The following is a 16,769-nucleotide window of genomic DNA, read 5'->3' as shown; positions in this document are numbered from 1 at the left end:
TTTTTGTTATAAAATATTTTATTGTACATTGGTACACAGCCACAAACAATACTGTACAACTAGTGTTTTTTGTAATCATTTTTATATTAAGATGAAGGACCAAAGGTAAATCTAAATTGCTAAATCAACAGCAAATCACATGACTTTTGTAACAGCTGGACTATTGTGGAAGTTGGGCCCTGCCCAGATTCTTGGTAAATGACATGTGCCTTCCTTACAGATCTTTTTTCTTCCATCAGCATTTTAAAAAGCGCTTCTGGCCACAACATACTGACCATGTTTTTGACACATCACAGTTATAAAAACACTGGTGTAAAAGTTATTAATGATGGCTGAATCTCATATAGCTGCTTTGGGTTCAGAGTTTTGGTAAACAGATGTTTTGTATGGAAAATACAATTTTTCCAACTACAGGGCGAGTTGTCTGAAGTGAAAAGGCCCAGTAGATGAGAAATGAGTCCTGAAAAATTCAGAGCTGTTCCACAACACACTAAAACAACAGCGTTACCTCAGCCATTGCACGCCTGTACTTAATCACCAGTGAAACACGTAGATGTCCTCTTTATAGCTCATCTCTTGCTTGTTTGGACACGTCATCCTCTGTAACCGTCAGTTCATCTTCTACGATCTTGCCATCTTTATTACGGTCTTGATTATCAAACATGTCCTTAATAATGCTGTCGGCATCAATCCCCGGCCGAAGACGACCTTTGCCTCCTTGAACCTGGAGCCTGATGAAGACTGAAAACTGGAGAATATTGGAGGAGTGTCTAAGTTATAAAACATTTTTACTGTGTGCAGCAATGTTCCTTTATTTAAAAAAAAAAATAAATTAGAAGGAAAAAAAGTCATTTTAGCTTCTCTTTTTACCTCCTCAAGGGGGACCTGTTTGTCTCCATCAAGGTCCATAGCAGGAAAGAGGGGATCAGGGCCATCCCCGACCCACACAAACATGTAGCCTTCAGGTACACCCTTCTGAAGCTCCACCAACTCCAACTCAAAGAAGAGCACTGCACTCCTTGGAACTCCTCCGGCTGGAGATGCCATTAAAGAAGAGGAAAATTACATGAAAAAGAACAAAAAATAAATAAATACTGTATCTGAGTTTCTTGATGACTGACCTTCATTTTCACCATGGCCAAAGTGGGGAGGGATGACCACTTCTCTCCTCTCGCCTACACACATGCCTCTTAAACCTTCCTCCAGACCCAGGATCACATTATTTCCTCCCAGAGTAGTGATAGAAAGTGAATCATACTGGTCCCTGCAAAGTGATTCATAACTATTTTTAACAGAGAACATTTAGGAAAGAAAAAAAAACAACCTGGAGCCATGCAAGCATACATGCTTTTGTCATAAAGACAAAGATGGTATGAATTCGAGGCCCACGGAAATCTGTCAGACAAGGAGCCAGCAATGATTACATGCATGAGGTGGAGGGTGCAGTGTAGCAGAGTGAACAGCAGAGGGCGCTCACGAGGTGTACAGCAGGGTGCCGTCCATCAAGGAGCAATTGTAGCGGTACTGAATCAAATCGTCAGCTTCACTTCTCATGTTACACTCCTGAGGCTTATGGGTAACTTTGATATTGACTGGATCTTTTGGGTTGTGGAAATCAATGACGTGAATGTCAAAGACGAGCACAGCAGATCCAGGAATGAAGTCTCCTACAAGATAAAATGAAAAAACAAAACAAGAAACATGACATTTATACACATAGAAGTACAGACGCATGCGTTAAAAATACTTTGATAAAAGTTGAAGTACTGATTCAACTTCTTTACTCAAGTAAATTGAAATAGTACAGGACCTGAAATGTATTCAAACTAAACAAGTAAAAAGTAACTCTTTTGAGGATGTTTCTATGAGCTATTGTTGTGCAAAACTAACTGAACCTCGTGCTATAGTAATATAATAAAACAATTAATAAATGAGAATACAAACTTTATTTCAGTCTGAACTGTAATTCTAAAAATTGTACTCAGCTTGAATCAGTTATGCAGAACACGAGCATTTAAGAAGAAAAGCACTATTTTTTTGTTGCATACATTGTAGACGATGACTTTGCCTCCACAGCTTAACAGGGAAATGAGCACAGTCAGGATTAACATGGGATTCAGCAGATGTGGGAATGCTAAGATTGATTGTAGTGGTTCAACGTGGGGAAAAGAATTACAATAATTTCTATTTTGGGCTCCAGCAGATTTTCTTTGTGTACAGACTGTGATCAGCTGACTTCTACTGCTGCTGCTCTTTGTTTGATTTACACAACTGAATTCAACAAGCTGTAACCCAACATTTCACAAGCTAACTTCGCTGATTTCCATCCCTTACACTGACAGTATACTTTTTACACTGTCTTTATACTAGATGGTATTCAGTTGCCCTTTTTCTGTAGAGCTAGCTAGATGCTGAAGTACCATGACTACAGAACATCTACACTCGTTCCGGTGATGTGCCAAAAACACTGGCCTACTTTAACCTGACTGTGATGCAATAGATTATTAATAAATTACATGGTTTTACCTCATCTTGTTGTATGCGATACCCCCTGGTGACTGATATACCATTAGATACACTATTGCCTTACATATGTAACTTTTTAGGCTCAAATCACTTTGATGTTTGAATGCACACAGGGACATGGAATAACTCCACTCAAATTCCTTAAACCTAAAGTAACGAGTCTACTTTGAAAATGTAAGGAGCAGAAAGTACACATATTTGTGTGAAAATGTTGGGAGTAAAAGTAAAAAGTTTTCTGAAAAATAATTAAAGTACAGATACCTAAAAATTCTAGTTAAGTACACTAAGTATTTGTATATCACTACTTCCCACCTCTGATGCGCTCACTCAGACAACACTTTAAAACCTCCTATTTGCAGACATCAAACTCACCGACTCCTTTTTCACCATACGCTAAGTGAGGAGGAATTACGACCCTCCTTTTCTCTCCTATGCACAGCCCCTGCAGGGCTTTGTCCATCCCTTGGATCACGTATCCCATACCGATGTAAGTGTTGTAGGTGCTATTTCGCTGATAGCTGTCAAAGGAGAGTGAGAGAGAGCTTGAAAGAAGCTTATTTGGATGATAGCTTATTTACTTTCTAAAAATGAAAAAACAAACAAACAAACAAAAAAACTCTCAAGTGTACCTCGAGTCAAAGAGTGTGCCATCCTGAAATGTGCCATTGTAGTGGTAGCGGATGTAATCTCCAGTCACTGTTGTGCGCGTGCAGCCTTTAGGCACTTCCTTTGCCTCCACGATTACATCATCCTTGGGGTTAAAGACATCAACTATCAGCACCTCGAATACCAGCGTGGCCTGAGGAGGGATCATGGTTCCTGTTGGGAGGAAAGAAGCATGTTCATGAAAGAAAGTTATTAAAAAAAAAAAATTAAAACTCATTGAACAAGTGACCACCTAAATCCTTTTTTATCTACTCCGATTCAACTGAGGTTTGTTAAATGATTATTAAGACAACTCTAAAACATCCTCACTCACAATTTTTGAAAATAAATATAAAATAAGACAGTGCAATTTAGACAGTACAAGACAGTAAAAGAGATTGAATAACCATCCTGCAGCTAGCTTAGCCTCTGTTACTGCACTCAGCGCTTAGGAAATCCAAACCCACAAGCATTTACACTCCACATCGAAAATGAGAGGACGCATATCTGTGGCCAACACTGGTTACCAGCAAGACAGCCAATTGAATTTGAAAGTATCCATATTGAAGCTTTGCCCAGCGCAAACACCAAATAAGACAGCAAGGAAGGCCATCCAGTAAAAGTCAAAGTAATGGATTTTACTGTAACAAAATTTTGTCCCTACACACATCCTGGTCTCCATTTTTTAAAGTACGCCCAAAGTTTTAGGATCAACTTTCAATCTTTCTGATGCTTTATTTTCCTTGTACTAGAGCAGGAATGTCAAACTGATTTCACATCGTGGGTCACATATAGAAAATATTGATCTTAAGTGGGCCAGACTACTGATACTCGCCTTTCAGTCACTGAAAATAAGTTTAACTAAACATTTATTTCCCGTGACATCTTAATATAAGAAGTGCAATCTCAACAGCACATCCCAGTTTTTCTGTCAGCACTACTCGTTGGGCTTTAAATTGTAAGAAATAAATGTGCAAAATGAGTTGCTTAGTTGCATTGTTCACATTTTCTAACAAAAGCATGTTTTTTTTTTTTAGAAAATGTGAACAATGAACCCATTGTAAAAAAACAAAACAAAACAAAACAAACAACCCAGAAATTTAGTAGATGGTGAAAAAACAGTTACTTTTCCTGTAAGTTCATTGTTTATCTATTACATAATTACTGGTGTAGTATGAATAGCCATAGGGGAAGTCTCTAACAGGAGGAAAAGCTGTACAGCTTGTGAATATACTAGTAAACAATCATCAATCAATCAGTCATCATAAAGACACTCATAAATGTCCTCTGACAATTTCTCTGAACGTTAGCACACCAAATCCTACACGCAAAATCAGAAATATATATAAAAATACTGATATTTGAATGTGATATGCAGATAAACATGCAGAAAACATATGAAGTTTTAAACTTAACCCTTTAAAAGAAACGAAACAGGTCACTATGGTTATTAATAAGAGGTTACATTTTGAGGTTGTCAACAGGTGAATTAAAAGAAATGCCACACTAGCCAAAGACATCTTAATAGTAGTTATTACCGTAGCCATTCTCTCCGTATGCCAGGAAGGGTGGGACGATAATGAGGCGTCTTTCCCCAATACACATGCCCAGAAGACCCTCGTCCATGCCTTTAATGAGGTCACCCTGGCCCAGGTAGGTGTCATAGGTGGCATTCCTCGAGTAACTAAATAAAGAGTTGACAGTTCAAAGTTCCTGATAATCAAAGAAACAAACAAAGAGATGCTTTTCAGCTTCTAATGAAACTTTTGCCCTCTCACCTGGAGTCAAAGAGTTCACCAGAGAGCAGAGTGCCGTTGTAGTGGTAACGGACAAAATCTGATGCTGCAGTTGTTCGCCTGCAGCTCGCAGGTTTGTCGAGAGTGCGGATCTCAACCTTGTCCTTTTCGTTCCAGATATCCAGCAGAAGGACATCGTAAACCAGCACAGCATCAGGAGGGATTATACCACCTGAACAGAGATAGAGATCAGAGTGTCACAAGTCAGCCCACATAATGCCACCAGTAAAGTGCCGTCACTGCTGTGCTCCTCTGCACCTGTTCCTATGCTTCCATAGGCCAGATGTGGAGGGACTGTGACCCTCCTGCGCTCGTTGACACACATGCCCAGCAGACCCCGGTCCATCCCTGCGATGAGTCTGCCCAGGCCGACCTGGCTGATGAAAGCTTTGCCTCGATCATAGCTGCAGAGGCGGTGATGGAGATGAGAGTGAAAAACAGCGTGAACAAAATAAAAATGGGTTGTGATTTTTTTAATTAATTAATTTTATTTTATTTTTCAAGGGAATGGAATGCAAGGGAGGTATGCCATCTACTAACTGCCCGAAACTAACCCGTGTAGATACTAAATCACAGCAAATAATTGCTGTGATTTTCTCAGCTTCACCTCTGCTGAAGCTGAGATGCTACTGACACATTTGCAGTCATCACTGCTGCAGTAAACATATGTGAAGAAAAATCCATTAAAATAACAAATAAAATGCGTGTTAGCTTTCTTTACTTCTGTGCTTACTGTAATAACTTTTTTACTGTGTAAGCATTGCCCTTACTGCACAGTGAACCATTTTTAATCACACAGTAACCATAATTTCATTGAAAGCTAACGTTACAAGCAGTTCGTGGGAACTGTAGTCCTTTTCTATACTAACAATTAGCGCTAGTTAGCTCATTCTGAAGCTAAACTAACTGACATTTCGCTGTAACTTCACCTGGAGTCAAACTTTTTCCCGTCTTCAAAGAAGGTACCGTTGAAATGATAACGAACAAAATCTTCTATTTCCACTTCTCGAGGACAAACTTTCGGAATGTCATAACGATCCACGACAACGTCGAGTAACGGACCGGGGCTACAGTTCACAGTCAATAAGTGCGACAGAAGTAAAAGCTGAAAACATGCCAATAAATCCATTTGAAAAGCTGCTCAGTAGAGTGAGAGCCCGTCTGCCCGCCGGTGATGTGGTTCAAGATGTGGAACCGATACAGCAGCAAAAAGTTGACGCTGGTCTGGCCGTGAAGCTCGTTTAAATGACATAGATGACTTCCGGTAAGGGATTTCAAAATAATAGTCCTCCAAACAGAGGAAAAAAAAGACACTTTAATATTCAATATAAAAGTTGATAATGCTTATTTCAACTTTTTTCCCCCTGTAAGTCTAACTTACTTTGTGTGACATAAATAATAATAATTATGATAATAATAATATTATTGTACATAAACTATACAGATTTGAAATATTTAGCATGTAAAGTACAAATATACTTGATTTTATCTGAATGCAGCCTTCCTATATACTTCTTACACTCATGTCTGGTTATCATCTTCGGGTATCAATAGGGAAGTATGGATAAATAACCACATCTGCTTTGAGAGATAAGTGTTAGCCAGGAAAAGGGACACTTCCGCTTAAAGTGGGACCCTAGGTCACCCTATTTGTCATTAACATTACAGATGTATAATGTGAACGGTAGAACATTATGAAAGTGTGTGAAAACTGAAAAAATAAGATTGTTTGCCAAGTGTAGAAACTTCCAGATATGCGGTCTGGCTGTTAAGTGGCACCGTGTGTTCCAACCCTGAATGCAGCACAGCGCACGATCTGAGACACATACATAATTTATTTCTCATTAATAATACTTTATATTTTTTAATGTGGATGGAAAACTAAACACACTTCCGGCCTTATCCCATCTCCTTCAGGCTTGCTTGTCGTATCTTTCTGGTCCTGTGCTCCAGAGAGGAGCAGGAGGGGGAGTGGCCCCGGGGCCCCCACCCTCTTTCTAATGGAATCTTGCAAACGTGTAATGCCTGTCCCAAAAGGCCCGGCTCTATGATTTCAGCTCACAAATGAAACGAGCCTGAATTTGTAATCCCGTATCATCTGGTGGCACATTTCAGGGAGGCAGGCTCATGCAAGGAGTCTTCTACGGTTTAAATAGTTATTGCATCCTAATAACCATCTCATCCAGACACCCCGAAGGGCTTCTAATGGTAACTGCAAAGATTTTGAAATATTGCAGACACGGAGTTCAAATATGCCCACAAGTCATGTGTCAACTATGCGCATGGATTTTTAACCTCACTAGTCTCAGCTTGTCCATTTGCTCGAAATGTCAGCAGAAATCAAGAATCTTCAACTCATAAGACACTTCGTATGAACATTGATAAATATTCATGTAAATTAAAAAAAAACGATTAAAGTAATATTACATCTGGTTTGTTTGCATCTTCTGCGATTTATGTGGAAAACATTGACCCTTTTCTTCCCAACTCATTCTGTGACGTCTGTGTCAAGCCCCCCAGAATTAACAAGAAATATACCGGAAGTACTGAGCTCTATTTTCAAGGTAATTGCCAAGATTGCATTTTACCGACTGCCAAGCTGCATTTAAAACCTTATATTTTTTAAAACCGTTATATTTTGGAATTTTAAATAAACGAAAAATACTCCAACTTGTAGCGAACCGGATGTTTCTTAATGATATTTATAACAATTAATATTAATTTCACAACCACACTTTTAAACTAAGAAAAGCAGGTTAATCCAGACATTCTAAAAATGCAGCCTTCCAGTAGCTTTTACGCACAAAAACATTAATTGTCATGTTGTTTAAATTGTTTAATTTTTTAAAAAATGAGACTAACTATAAAAATAATATGCACACACGTACTGTGTTCTATATTATTTATCTTAAACGAATATGTATGACCGATGCCATCTTTTAGAAGTAAATACTGTACAGAATGAGCAGAAGACAAGAGATCAATATTTATTTATTTATTTTGATGAACGCTCATTAAAGCTTTTATTCTGAAAATCTTGACTAGATGTTCGCGTTTTCGTCCCGTGTTTTTTTACAGGTATCACAGACATGAACGATCCCTGTTAAAGTAAAGAAGGAGGTCTCCTGAGCCATTCAAAGCACTGACAGACGGCTGAGGGAGCCTGTGAAGGTAAAGATGCTCACGAGAAGCTTGTTCCTGGCCTTCTTCTTCGTTATTTTTGCGCCGGTGGACGCTCAGTATGAGAAGTACAGCTTTAAAAGTTTCCCTCAGAAGGACATCATGCCGCTGGAATCCGCGTACAACTACGCGATGGAGCAATACGGAGCGCAAAACTGGGCAGAAACTATCAAGTTCCTGGAGCTGAGCCTGCGGCTCCACCGGCTCCTCCGGGACAGCGAGGCTTTCTGCTGCAGCAACTGCAGCTCCGTCAGCCGGGACAACGACACCCTGTTCGAGGATACCAGCCTCCGCGTCATGCGCCACATCCTGCTGAGAGCTGCTTGCCTTAAAAAGTGCAAGGCAGATTTTCCAGTGTTTAAGCTCACATATCCACGGAGAGATTTATTGGAAACTTTCGAGAAAAGGATACCTTATCGTTACATACAGTATGCATACTTCCAGGTGAGACTAAGTGTGGAAGTGAGTTCACTGGGACTCTGGGAGTGTAATGCAAAGTTGGTGCAGTACTTAAGCACGGCATATCACAAGAATATCTTACGCGTAACGGGAGCATTCATTCAACAAAAGCGTCTGCAGTTGGCTTCTCTAGACAGGCTGGCTCATTTTACTTACCGAGAGGAAATTTCTAGTGGGTTAGCTGTGGAGTGTAATTTCGCCACTACTTTGCTGTGCGCCCTCCTGCTGGCCAAGCAGCAGTTGAGCATGTGCCACGTCTCTTCCAGTGTTCCCCTAAAAACAATCCCCCTATTCTTCTGTCAGAGTGATGGGGGGGTGGGGGTACTTAGTCGGCAAGATCTTTCGCGTAAAAAGTATGCTTGGTCATTAAATTGCCTCCACACTAACAACATCCATGCTGTGGGGGAAATTAATTGAACGTACATCATCAGAAACCCTTTAACTCTGAATCCTAAAAGCAGAATATCTGCTGTGCCCCCCTCTTTCACTCAGAGATTATTCTGCATATTTATTTATTGTTGATTAACCCTCCCCCAAAATGATACCTTTTATTATACTTCAAACTAACAGGGTATACCGACCCACTTCCACGAACATCTGTCCAGATCTTTTACCTGACTCTGGTGTGTGATATCTGATATTATCACTTAGTTTCCAACCACTGCATCTATCAGCTGTTTACTGACTTCTCAAGAAATGATGTGCTCTGACATGTCCTCTTTTAAAAACGTTTACCTTAAAAGTAAAAAAAAAAAGTATCTTCCTGTAACTCCAGTGCCATGTGTTACATTCTCCCTCAGCTTAACAACCTGGAGAAGGCAGTGGCTGCAACTCACACTTTCCTGAAGAAGAACCCAGATGATGTCCTCTTAACAAAGAACATGAACTACTACAAGACACTGTTTGACGTGGAGGAATATCTCATTGATCACGAGGAGCAGCCATATGAAGTTTGTACCCTAAGCACTGTCGTATTGCACCAATGAGAGGTCTGATGTTTGAGTTCTATGTTTTTTTTTTTTTTTTTTTTTTAAATGAATCTCTTTACTACACAGAGTGTTTTCTTGAAAAGTGTGACGCTCTACAACAACGGAGACTTCAGCAACAGTGCTAGAAACATGGAGCAGGCCATCACACAGTACTTTGAAGTATACAACCTCTGTTTAGCTGGCTGTGACAGCTCATATGAGATTGTGGAGTTCAAAGATTTCTATCCCAGCATGGCGGGTAAGAGGAGAGTCATTCAGGAGCAGTCTAAATTCAGATTATTTGAGGCAAAATAACATTTTCTCCTTCTTGCTTCCATCAGATCTCTATATAAATGCTCTGAAATGTAAATTTAAATGCGAGGAGAACCTGACACCCAGCGTTGGAGGCTTCTTTGTGGAGAAGTTTGTAGCTACTATGTATCACTACCTCCAGTTTTCTTATTATAAATGTAAGAACTATTACCAAGACTTTGGCTTTGTTTTGCAGAGATCTGTGTAATATAATGGGTTTTTTAAAACATGTATTACTTTGTTTCCAGTAAATGATGTAAAGAACGCTGCTCCGTGTGCAGCAAGTTACATGCTGTTCGACCCCAAAGACCAGGTGATGCAACAAAATGTGGCGTATTATCGCTTCTACCGGGAGCAGTGGGGCCTCAACGATAATGATTTTGAACCTCGGCCTGTGAGTAAAACAAAAACTGTACCAGTCTTCATTCATCGGCTCTTCCAGGACTTGAGTGGTTTAGCTGCAGCTCATGCAGACTGGATTGTTTGGAAGCAGCAGGCGGTGCATATTGCAAAGCAGGAAAATGGTAGCATGAAGCGGTCACGGCGTGAACATTAACACAATTTCAGGGTGGTAATTAGAAACTTGTATAGTTGTGTACGGCAGATATGTTTTCCTGTCTTTTCTGCAGGGTGTAAAATTGGCAGCAGCTGCAGTGCAGTTTATGGGCTAGACCCATCTGAAGCTGGTCTAGCCTGTAAAGTTCTTTGCATCCTGGTTTTAAATACATGTAGTGCTGCTGTAAACACATGAAGGCTTCTAAACTTAGAGGAGAAAAGCCAGTAAACAAAAAACCAGCTAGCCAAATTTGTCATTCAGCTCTGTGTTGTAAAACTGTTTGTTTGTTCCCACTGGTTGCTTGAGCTTACACAAAAGCTGATGTCCCTTTAACTTTTCCAGGAGGCACTGAGGTACTTTAACCAGACGACCAAACAGAAAGAAATGCTGGAGTTTGCTCTGAGCTACCTGCAAACAGACGATGAGGTATGTTTCTACACTTGGCTCAAAGGCTGATGTTGACTAATGGCGCACTGTTTTTAGACAGCATGAGGGCTTGAGCTTAAGCGTCAACGGAAATTACATTAATTCCTTTAAAGAAAGAAAAAAAAATTATCTGAAGGACTAATCTTTATACAATATGGCATTTAATTAGCAGCATTAAACAAACCAAACTGTGGCACCAATTTAGCAGAGGACAAGCTATAACAAAATCTTTTGCCAATGAGTTTATGTTACTTATTGCTGGTTTCAAACCTTATCTAATACAAAATGATGATCATTTTGATAGATAGACTGCAGTCTGAAATATTATAAGAGAGAGACATGGTGCAAAAATAATTCTCACTGAAAATGCCGAACAAGGACCAAGTCAATCAACAGCTCCAACAGGAAATGTCTCAATCAAGCACACACACAGTGGAGGTTCACAATAGTTTCAGCACATTCCTCTACATTAGAATTGTAAAGACTTGGATGAATGTACGCTACCAAATGTTGTTCATACATAGTAATATAGCTTATAGAGGGGAAAAGCCTTTAAAACCTATTTTAGGCAAAGACTGGGAAAAGATTTATTTATTTCCTCAGTAACTTCAGTTTGCCGGTCAGATCCAACACTCTCTCATGACTTTTGGTTTCAAGAAGCCAAGATGGCTAGAAGCCCAAACATCAGTGCGACGCTTCAAAACCACACTTTACAAACCAATGGGTGACGTCACAGTGGCTATGCCAATCTTTTTATATGCTGCTACAGTGGCAATGCACTTAATTTACAAGTTAGGGATAGTCCAGTTTGAGACTCTAAATATGTATTGTTTTAAATGTCCATTAGGAAAACACTGAACGCTTACAGTCTGACTTCTATACCAATTTGACATTTTCTTACAAAAACAGTAACTATAAATGTTCATCTAAACTACAAAGAAATCCTTTGTTATAATCCAGCTACTGGTATACAGCTACGATGATCATATCTGACTAAGCTTGCAGAGATAATTATCTCTGAGATGTTTTTTTTTTCTTTTAACAACAAAAACAAAATTCCACCGGTCCCCTTTGTGCTGGAACAGTGGTTGAGGTATCAGATGCAGATGCCTGAAAACCTCAGCAGATAAAATCCAAACTCTCTGCAGGACTACAGAGGATAAAAATAAGTCTTTGACTTGGAGGATCCAGCTGGGGTTTACTGTTATTGTTTTTCAAAATGCAAACTTCATATCTTCTTTAGGAGTGTAGACCTTTACTTTGGGGGAATTAACCAACAAACTAAATGTAGAGAACACAAAGGAAAATAAATCAGAGGATGAAAGGGAGAAACAGGGGTGAAGGCTGCGGAAGAAGGGGTGGAGGGGGTTGTCTTCCGGCAGCAGTGTGTGGTATGTGGCTTGGAGGTGTTGGCCACTGAGACTGTGCCACATCCATTTAACTCAGGCCGGCTCCTCCCAGCTTCACACTGCCTGGACCTGAGAAGGGGAAAGGAGGACTGTGAAAGTTCAGGCTGAATTACAGGGTGCAAAAGTTGACAGATTTACAGACATAAGAAGAAGAATGTGTCAGTGAATCTCTGAATAGTACTGTAAGTAAGGCTACGTCCACACTAGCCCAGATAGATTTGAAAATGGCCTTTTCATCTGAAAACACTCTGCGTCCACACTAGTGTTTTCAGTCGTTTTCACAGAGTTGTGCATCCACATTGAAAGGGCCGAAAACGCTTAAGTTCCATTACTGCACATGCGTGAAACACAAGAAGATTCAGCCTGCCTCATTTCTGTCTGCCGTTTATTTACTTTCCAGCTCATTGAAACGTTGCAGCAAAATGTCGAGGAAAAGCACCAAGTTTTTTGCAAAAGCGAGTGAGAATTAAAGAATTTGAAGAAAAGCTATCTGAAGCATGTACAAACTGATATTAATCTTTAATAGGGCTGTCAAAATTGAGAGCAAACAAAACAACTCCGCTACCTTAGTTTAATTGGTCACATGACTGTATCACATGACTAAAATGCGTCATCGTTTTCGAAAGTCTCCGTTTTCGCTGTCCGCACTGTGACGCTAAAGCACCGTCTTCAAATGTATTCGTTTTCGAGAGCGTTTTCCTTCGGGGAAAGTGTGGACGGGAGGCCAAAACGGAGAGAAAACAATGCGTTTTCAAACGCAACAGTGTGAATGTAGCCTCATTAAAGAGTTTTCTGTTAATTTGTTTTGTTTTTCTCTTTTACATTTTAGGAAGTTGTAAGTCCAGAAGAAATGACCACCTCTCGCTCAAACCATCCTGACACTGAGTTTGAGGGTATGGGGGATTATGAGGAGTCCCTCCTGGCTGATTGGTGGCAGGAACCCAAAACTAAGTGGGACACTGGAGAAGTCATAGACTGACATCTGTCTTTATCTTCGAGCAGAACACTTTCTCGTCCAACTCTGTCCCACCTCCCATGAAAACATGCCCAAAAAATGATGAACCATCTACAGACAAACATCTAGATTCCTATCAGTATTATGCAAAAAAAACCAAAAACACAGAGCCCCCCTGGTGATTGATTGTGGGGATTTCTTTTTTTCTGTTTTTTTGACAAGATTAAAATTCACAGCCTTGTTAGTGCATGCACAGCCATGAGTAAATGACGTTTGTGAGGTGAGAACAAATCTTAAATATGCACGGTAACAAAATAGAAAGCTACTTTTGTTATCAGGGAAAAATCATGAATATATTTGGATTTTTTCACTTTGTTATGTGAGCTTTTTCTCTCCCCCTAATCTCCCAGAGTGAGAAGCACCCTGTGTGTTTAGGGCCCTCTTACTGCAGGATATCAAATTTCATCCAAGTTACATTAACTCAACCCATGCTTCTTGTCATGGTTTATCTTACCGGGGGGCTCTGTTTTAATTTTAACTTAGTTGGTTATTAAATGGACACAATTACCCATCATGATGATCAGTATGAAAGACTAATCAATCATTGGTCTCAATGCTGATATTTGCCAATGACTTTTCTACAGTTTTTATTTACTGTTATTTAATGAAAGCTGTGAGGTGTGATATAACAATGCTGACATGGGGCTTTTATGTTGTTATTTGTCATCCACCAATAAGATATTGGTAATAAGATGCTTTTAATTAAAATAATTTAATGTGTTCTTTTTGATTGGAATCATACATTTTTTAAAAATAACTACTTTAATAAGCTCAAATATACTTGCATTGTAAAAACTATTTTGATTACATTACTACTCTAATCAATTTATTGTGGAACCAAGTTTGATTAATATGGTGAAGATGTTTGATAAATTAAATTTAAGGTTTAAAAATAATGTTTTTATATTGCAAATGTATTTGACGCTTGATTTAAAAAAAAAAAAAAAAAAAGACAATGTAGAGGTCGACCTGGTCTCTTGAAAAAATGTAAGCATCCAGTTTATATTATAACATGGGATTTACCCTATAAAAAGGCAGTTAATCTTATTTAGCAAGGACCCAAACCACAAAAGCAAATGAAAAAAAATCTCATTGAAGATCTGTGGCGACTCTGGGGACAACAGCGGAGCATGAAAGCAAGATGTGTGGGGCATTTTTAGATGTACAACAGGAAGGCAAGTGTTTGGGATGTAGTTGCGCTCATGAACCTGAGATAAATAATCACCATATAGCACAAAGCTCTTGTTGCATGGTTCACCCACTTTGCCCTCCATGTAGAGTAACGTGCAAAAGTCTCGAGCCACCCCTCATTTATTCAGTTTGTGTTAGTAAAATGGGAAAGAGGAGCAATTTATTTAAACATGCAAAGGCAAAGAAATGGAGTGTAAAAACATTTTCTATACGATCATGGTTTTCTTCAGCACATCCTGAACTTTCTTATAATTTATTTAAGTAGTGTTCAGAAATAGTTCTCAAAGGACATTCAAAGCTCTTCTTTGGAGCTTTGAAACCGTTAAGCACCAGGCATGAGGAGCCTGGTGCATATCTGGTAGTTTCCTACTCTGTGTTTTTTCTATTTAGGTAGGCTTTTACTACATTGGCAGTGTGTTTGGGATCTCTGTTAAACAATTAAGCTCTTTCCAGATGGTATTAAATGATGGATCAAAGTCTGATGGCATTTTTCTTCCATTGTAATTCCATCAGTTTTGACAAGATCCCCAACACCACTGGCTGAAATGCAGCAATAAACCTTGACAAAGCCTCCACCGTGTTTTACAGATGACTCTATCTCTCTTGACCTCCTCTGTGCACATTGGTAATAATTTGAGGGAAAAACTTCAAATTTGAATTCATCACTCAGACCTGTTGTTACTGATTTTCAGTCCAGTTCTTGTGTAATCTGGCATACCTCAGTCTTTTCTGCCAGTTTCCCTTCCTTTATTTTGGCTTCTTGACAGTCACTGTTCCACTGAGATCATTTCTGATGAGGTGTCAGTTTTTTAAGCATATGACTTTTTTTTTTTAAGGTATTGCCCAAAGCCAAAGTTTGAAATCCATCAGAAATCCTGGAAAACTGTTGCTCAAGAAAACTTCAACAAAAATTAGGAGAAAGTCTGCCTCGTGCACAAAATATAAAGAAATGAGCGATTTCAGACTTCTGCACAGTAGTGTAAATAGCTCTGATAAAAGCTTTAATGCCATATAATTTACGCAATGTTTTGCATGATTCTTTTCTACCTTCTTACGATAGTTTCATATAATCATTATATTTAAAAAAAATTAAGAACCAGAAAAAAGCAGAAAGTCTAACCATCGATTAAAGCTGTGAAATACCAACAGACACAGGCAGTGACATGCGAGAGTAAGAGTTGTGGCTTCGTGTTTTAATATTTTATTTTCCCTTCATTTGAATCCATTTGCAGTCTTGATTTCATTCCTTTTCACTGATTAATTTCAAAAAAGATAGTCTCTAAAAATATGGGGTAAGACGCATCTCATTTTCTTCCTTCTTCTTCCCGATTGCATTTGATATCCACTCTGTACATATTGTATTAATAACAATAGTGCATTAGCCATAGTGCAAAGCTCAAAACAAACCAAACTGACCGCATACGCCATCAGACAAGCTGCATTCTGGACCCCGAACCAGATCTCTTTAATCTCATTTACAAAGTTTCTGGGCTGAGGCGTTCACCCAGGGATCAGGGCTATCAACAAATGTACAAAAGACTCATGGCATTTCATTTCAGTGGTAGTTAGAACTACAAGAGAAATGATGAGATGGCAAGCGTAGCTTTTTTTTTTTTTTTTGGCCACATTTAAAGATGCATGGACAGCTTTGTCTACAGGAGAGATTTGCAGAGGCAGGGCGTGTCAGGAGATGGATAGCTATAAATTTTCTCAAACAGATAAATTATTTTTTAAGCATAGTTTTAAATAAATCTTCATACATTGCATTTAACATTCAGTATATCTTGCACATATTTACAAATAGGTGTGCATACAGTTGGCTAGTGCTCATTTTTTTTTGTAGATACATGGCATGTTGAATTCTTTCTGTGCTGCCTTTAGGGTGCGTGGCTGCAGCGCACAACAGGTTGTAGAAAGAGATGATCTGCTAGAGGTAAAAACCAGTGATGGGAGGAATGTTCAGGTGTACACAGACACAACTGCCCCATAACATTAATGTAAACACACACATTCTTACTTTCTTTAAAAACCTCTTACACCCATACATTCACTCCTGAGCAGACAGACATAGTAAACTTCCTAAGCGTACAAACTTTGGGCCCAAAAGTGGTGAACACGCACAGACAGATATTGTGGAATGTATGTTGGTCGGTCTGTCATCGAAAACACTAAGTTACGGTCTCTGCTGCTTCATATATATGATATTTTTTTTAATGATCCCAAAACCACAACACCTAGCTTCCTTTTTTTGTACCTGAAAACTTGAGGGTGTGGGAGATTGGTGGG

The 16,769-nt window shown here is 39.2% G+C and overlaps 2 protein-coding genes across 2 annotated transcripts; one reads left to right on the top strand and one right to left on the bottom strand.

The window, feature by feature from the left end:
* Nucleotides 1-8: 8 nt before the first annotated feature.
* Nucleotides 9-6,234, bottom strand: LOC309704512 (peptidyl-prolyl cis-trans isomerase FKBP10-like). Its single transcript, XM_082529698.1, has 10 exons — nt 5,897-6,234; nt 5,226-5,371; nt 4,950-5,139; nt 4,710-4,855; nt 3,156-3,345; nt 2,899-3,044; nt 1,478-1,667; nt 1,122-1,264; nt 871-1,034; nt 9-748 (listed from the first exon to the last, which is right to left on the bottom strand). The coding sequence occupies exons 1-10, from the start codon at nt 6,094-6,096 to the stop codon at nt 563-565; spliced, it is 1,701 nt and encodes a 566-aa protein (XP_082385824.1). The 5' UTR covers nt 6,097-6,234; the 3' UTR covers nt 9-562.
* A 1,678-nt stretch (nt 6,235-7,912) lies between these two features.
* p3h4 (prolyl 3-hydroxylase family member 4 (inactive)) lies at nt 7,913-14,014 on the top strand. Its single transcript, XM_082529699.1, has 7 exons — nt 7,913-8,591; nt 9,407-9,556; nt 9,662-9,833; nt 9,916-10,044; nt 10,135-10,280; nt 10,785-10,868; nt 13,107-14,014. The coding sequence occupies exons 1-7, from the start codon at nt 8,145-8,147 to the stop codon at nt 13,254-13,256; spliced, it is 1,278 nt and encodes a 425-aa protein (XP_082385825.1). The 5' UTR covers nt 7,913-8,144; the 3' UTR covers nt 13,257-14,014.
* The last annotated feature ends 2,755 nt before the right edge of the window (nt 14,015-16,769 follow it).

The sequence above is a fragment of the Aulonocara stuartgranti genome, assembly GCF_965226115.1.
Source record: "Aulonocara stuartgranti genome assembly, chromosome: 4".
NCBI classification, from domain to species: domain Eukaryota; kingdom Metazoa; phylum Chordata; class Actinopteri; order Cichliformes; family Cichlidae; genus Aulonocara; species Aulonocara stuartgranti.
Note: the sequence above shows the minus strand (reverse complement) of the source record. Positions and strands in the feature narration are given on the sequence as shown.

Bases quoted from the DNA above. Each gene is read 5' to 3' on its own strand.
- LOC309704512 (XM_082529698.1), bottom strand. From the start codon at position 6,096: ATGGATTTATTGGCATGTTTTCAGCTTTTACTTCTGTCGCACTTATTG. The intron at 1,035-1,121 runs GTCAGTCATCAA...TGGCATCTCCAG, and splicing joins TGGCCATGGTGAAAATGAAG to CCGGAGGAGTTCCAAGGAGT. The intron at 749-870 runs GTAAAAAGAGAA...AATATTCTCCAG, and splicing joins AACAGGTCCCCCTTGAGGAG to TTTTCAGTCTTCATCAGGCT.
- p3h4 (XM_082529699.1), top strand. From the start codon at position 8,145: ATGCTCACGAGAAGCTTGTTCCTGGCCTTCTTCTTCGTTATTTTTGCG. The intron at 8,592-9,406 runs GTGAGACTAAGT...ATTCTCCCTCAG, and splicing joins TACAGTATGCATACTTCCAG to CTTAACAACCTGGAGAAGGC. The intron at 9,557-9,661 runs GTTTGTACCCTA...TTTACTACACAG, and splicing joins ACGAGGAGCAGCCATATGAA to AGTGTTTTCTTGAAAAGTGT.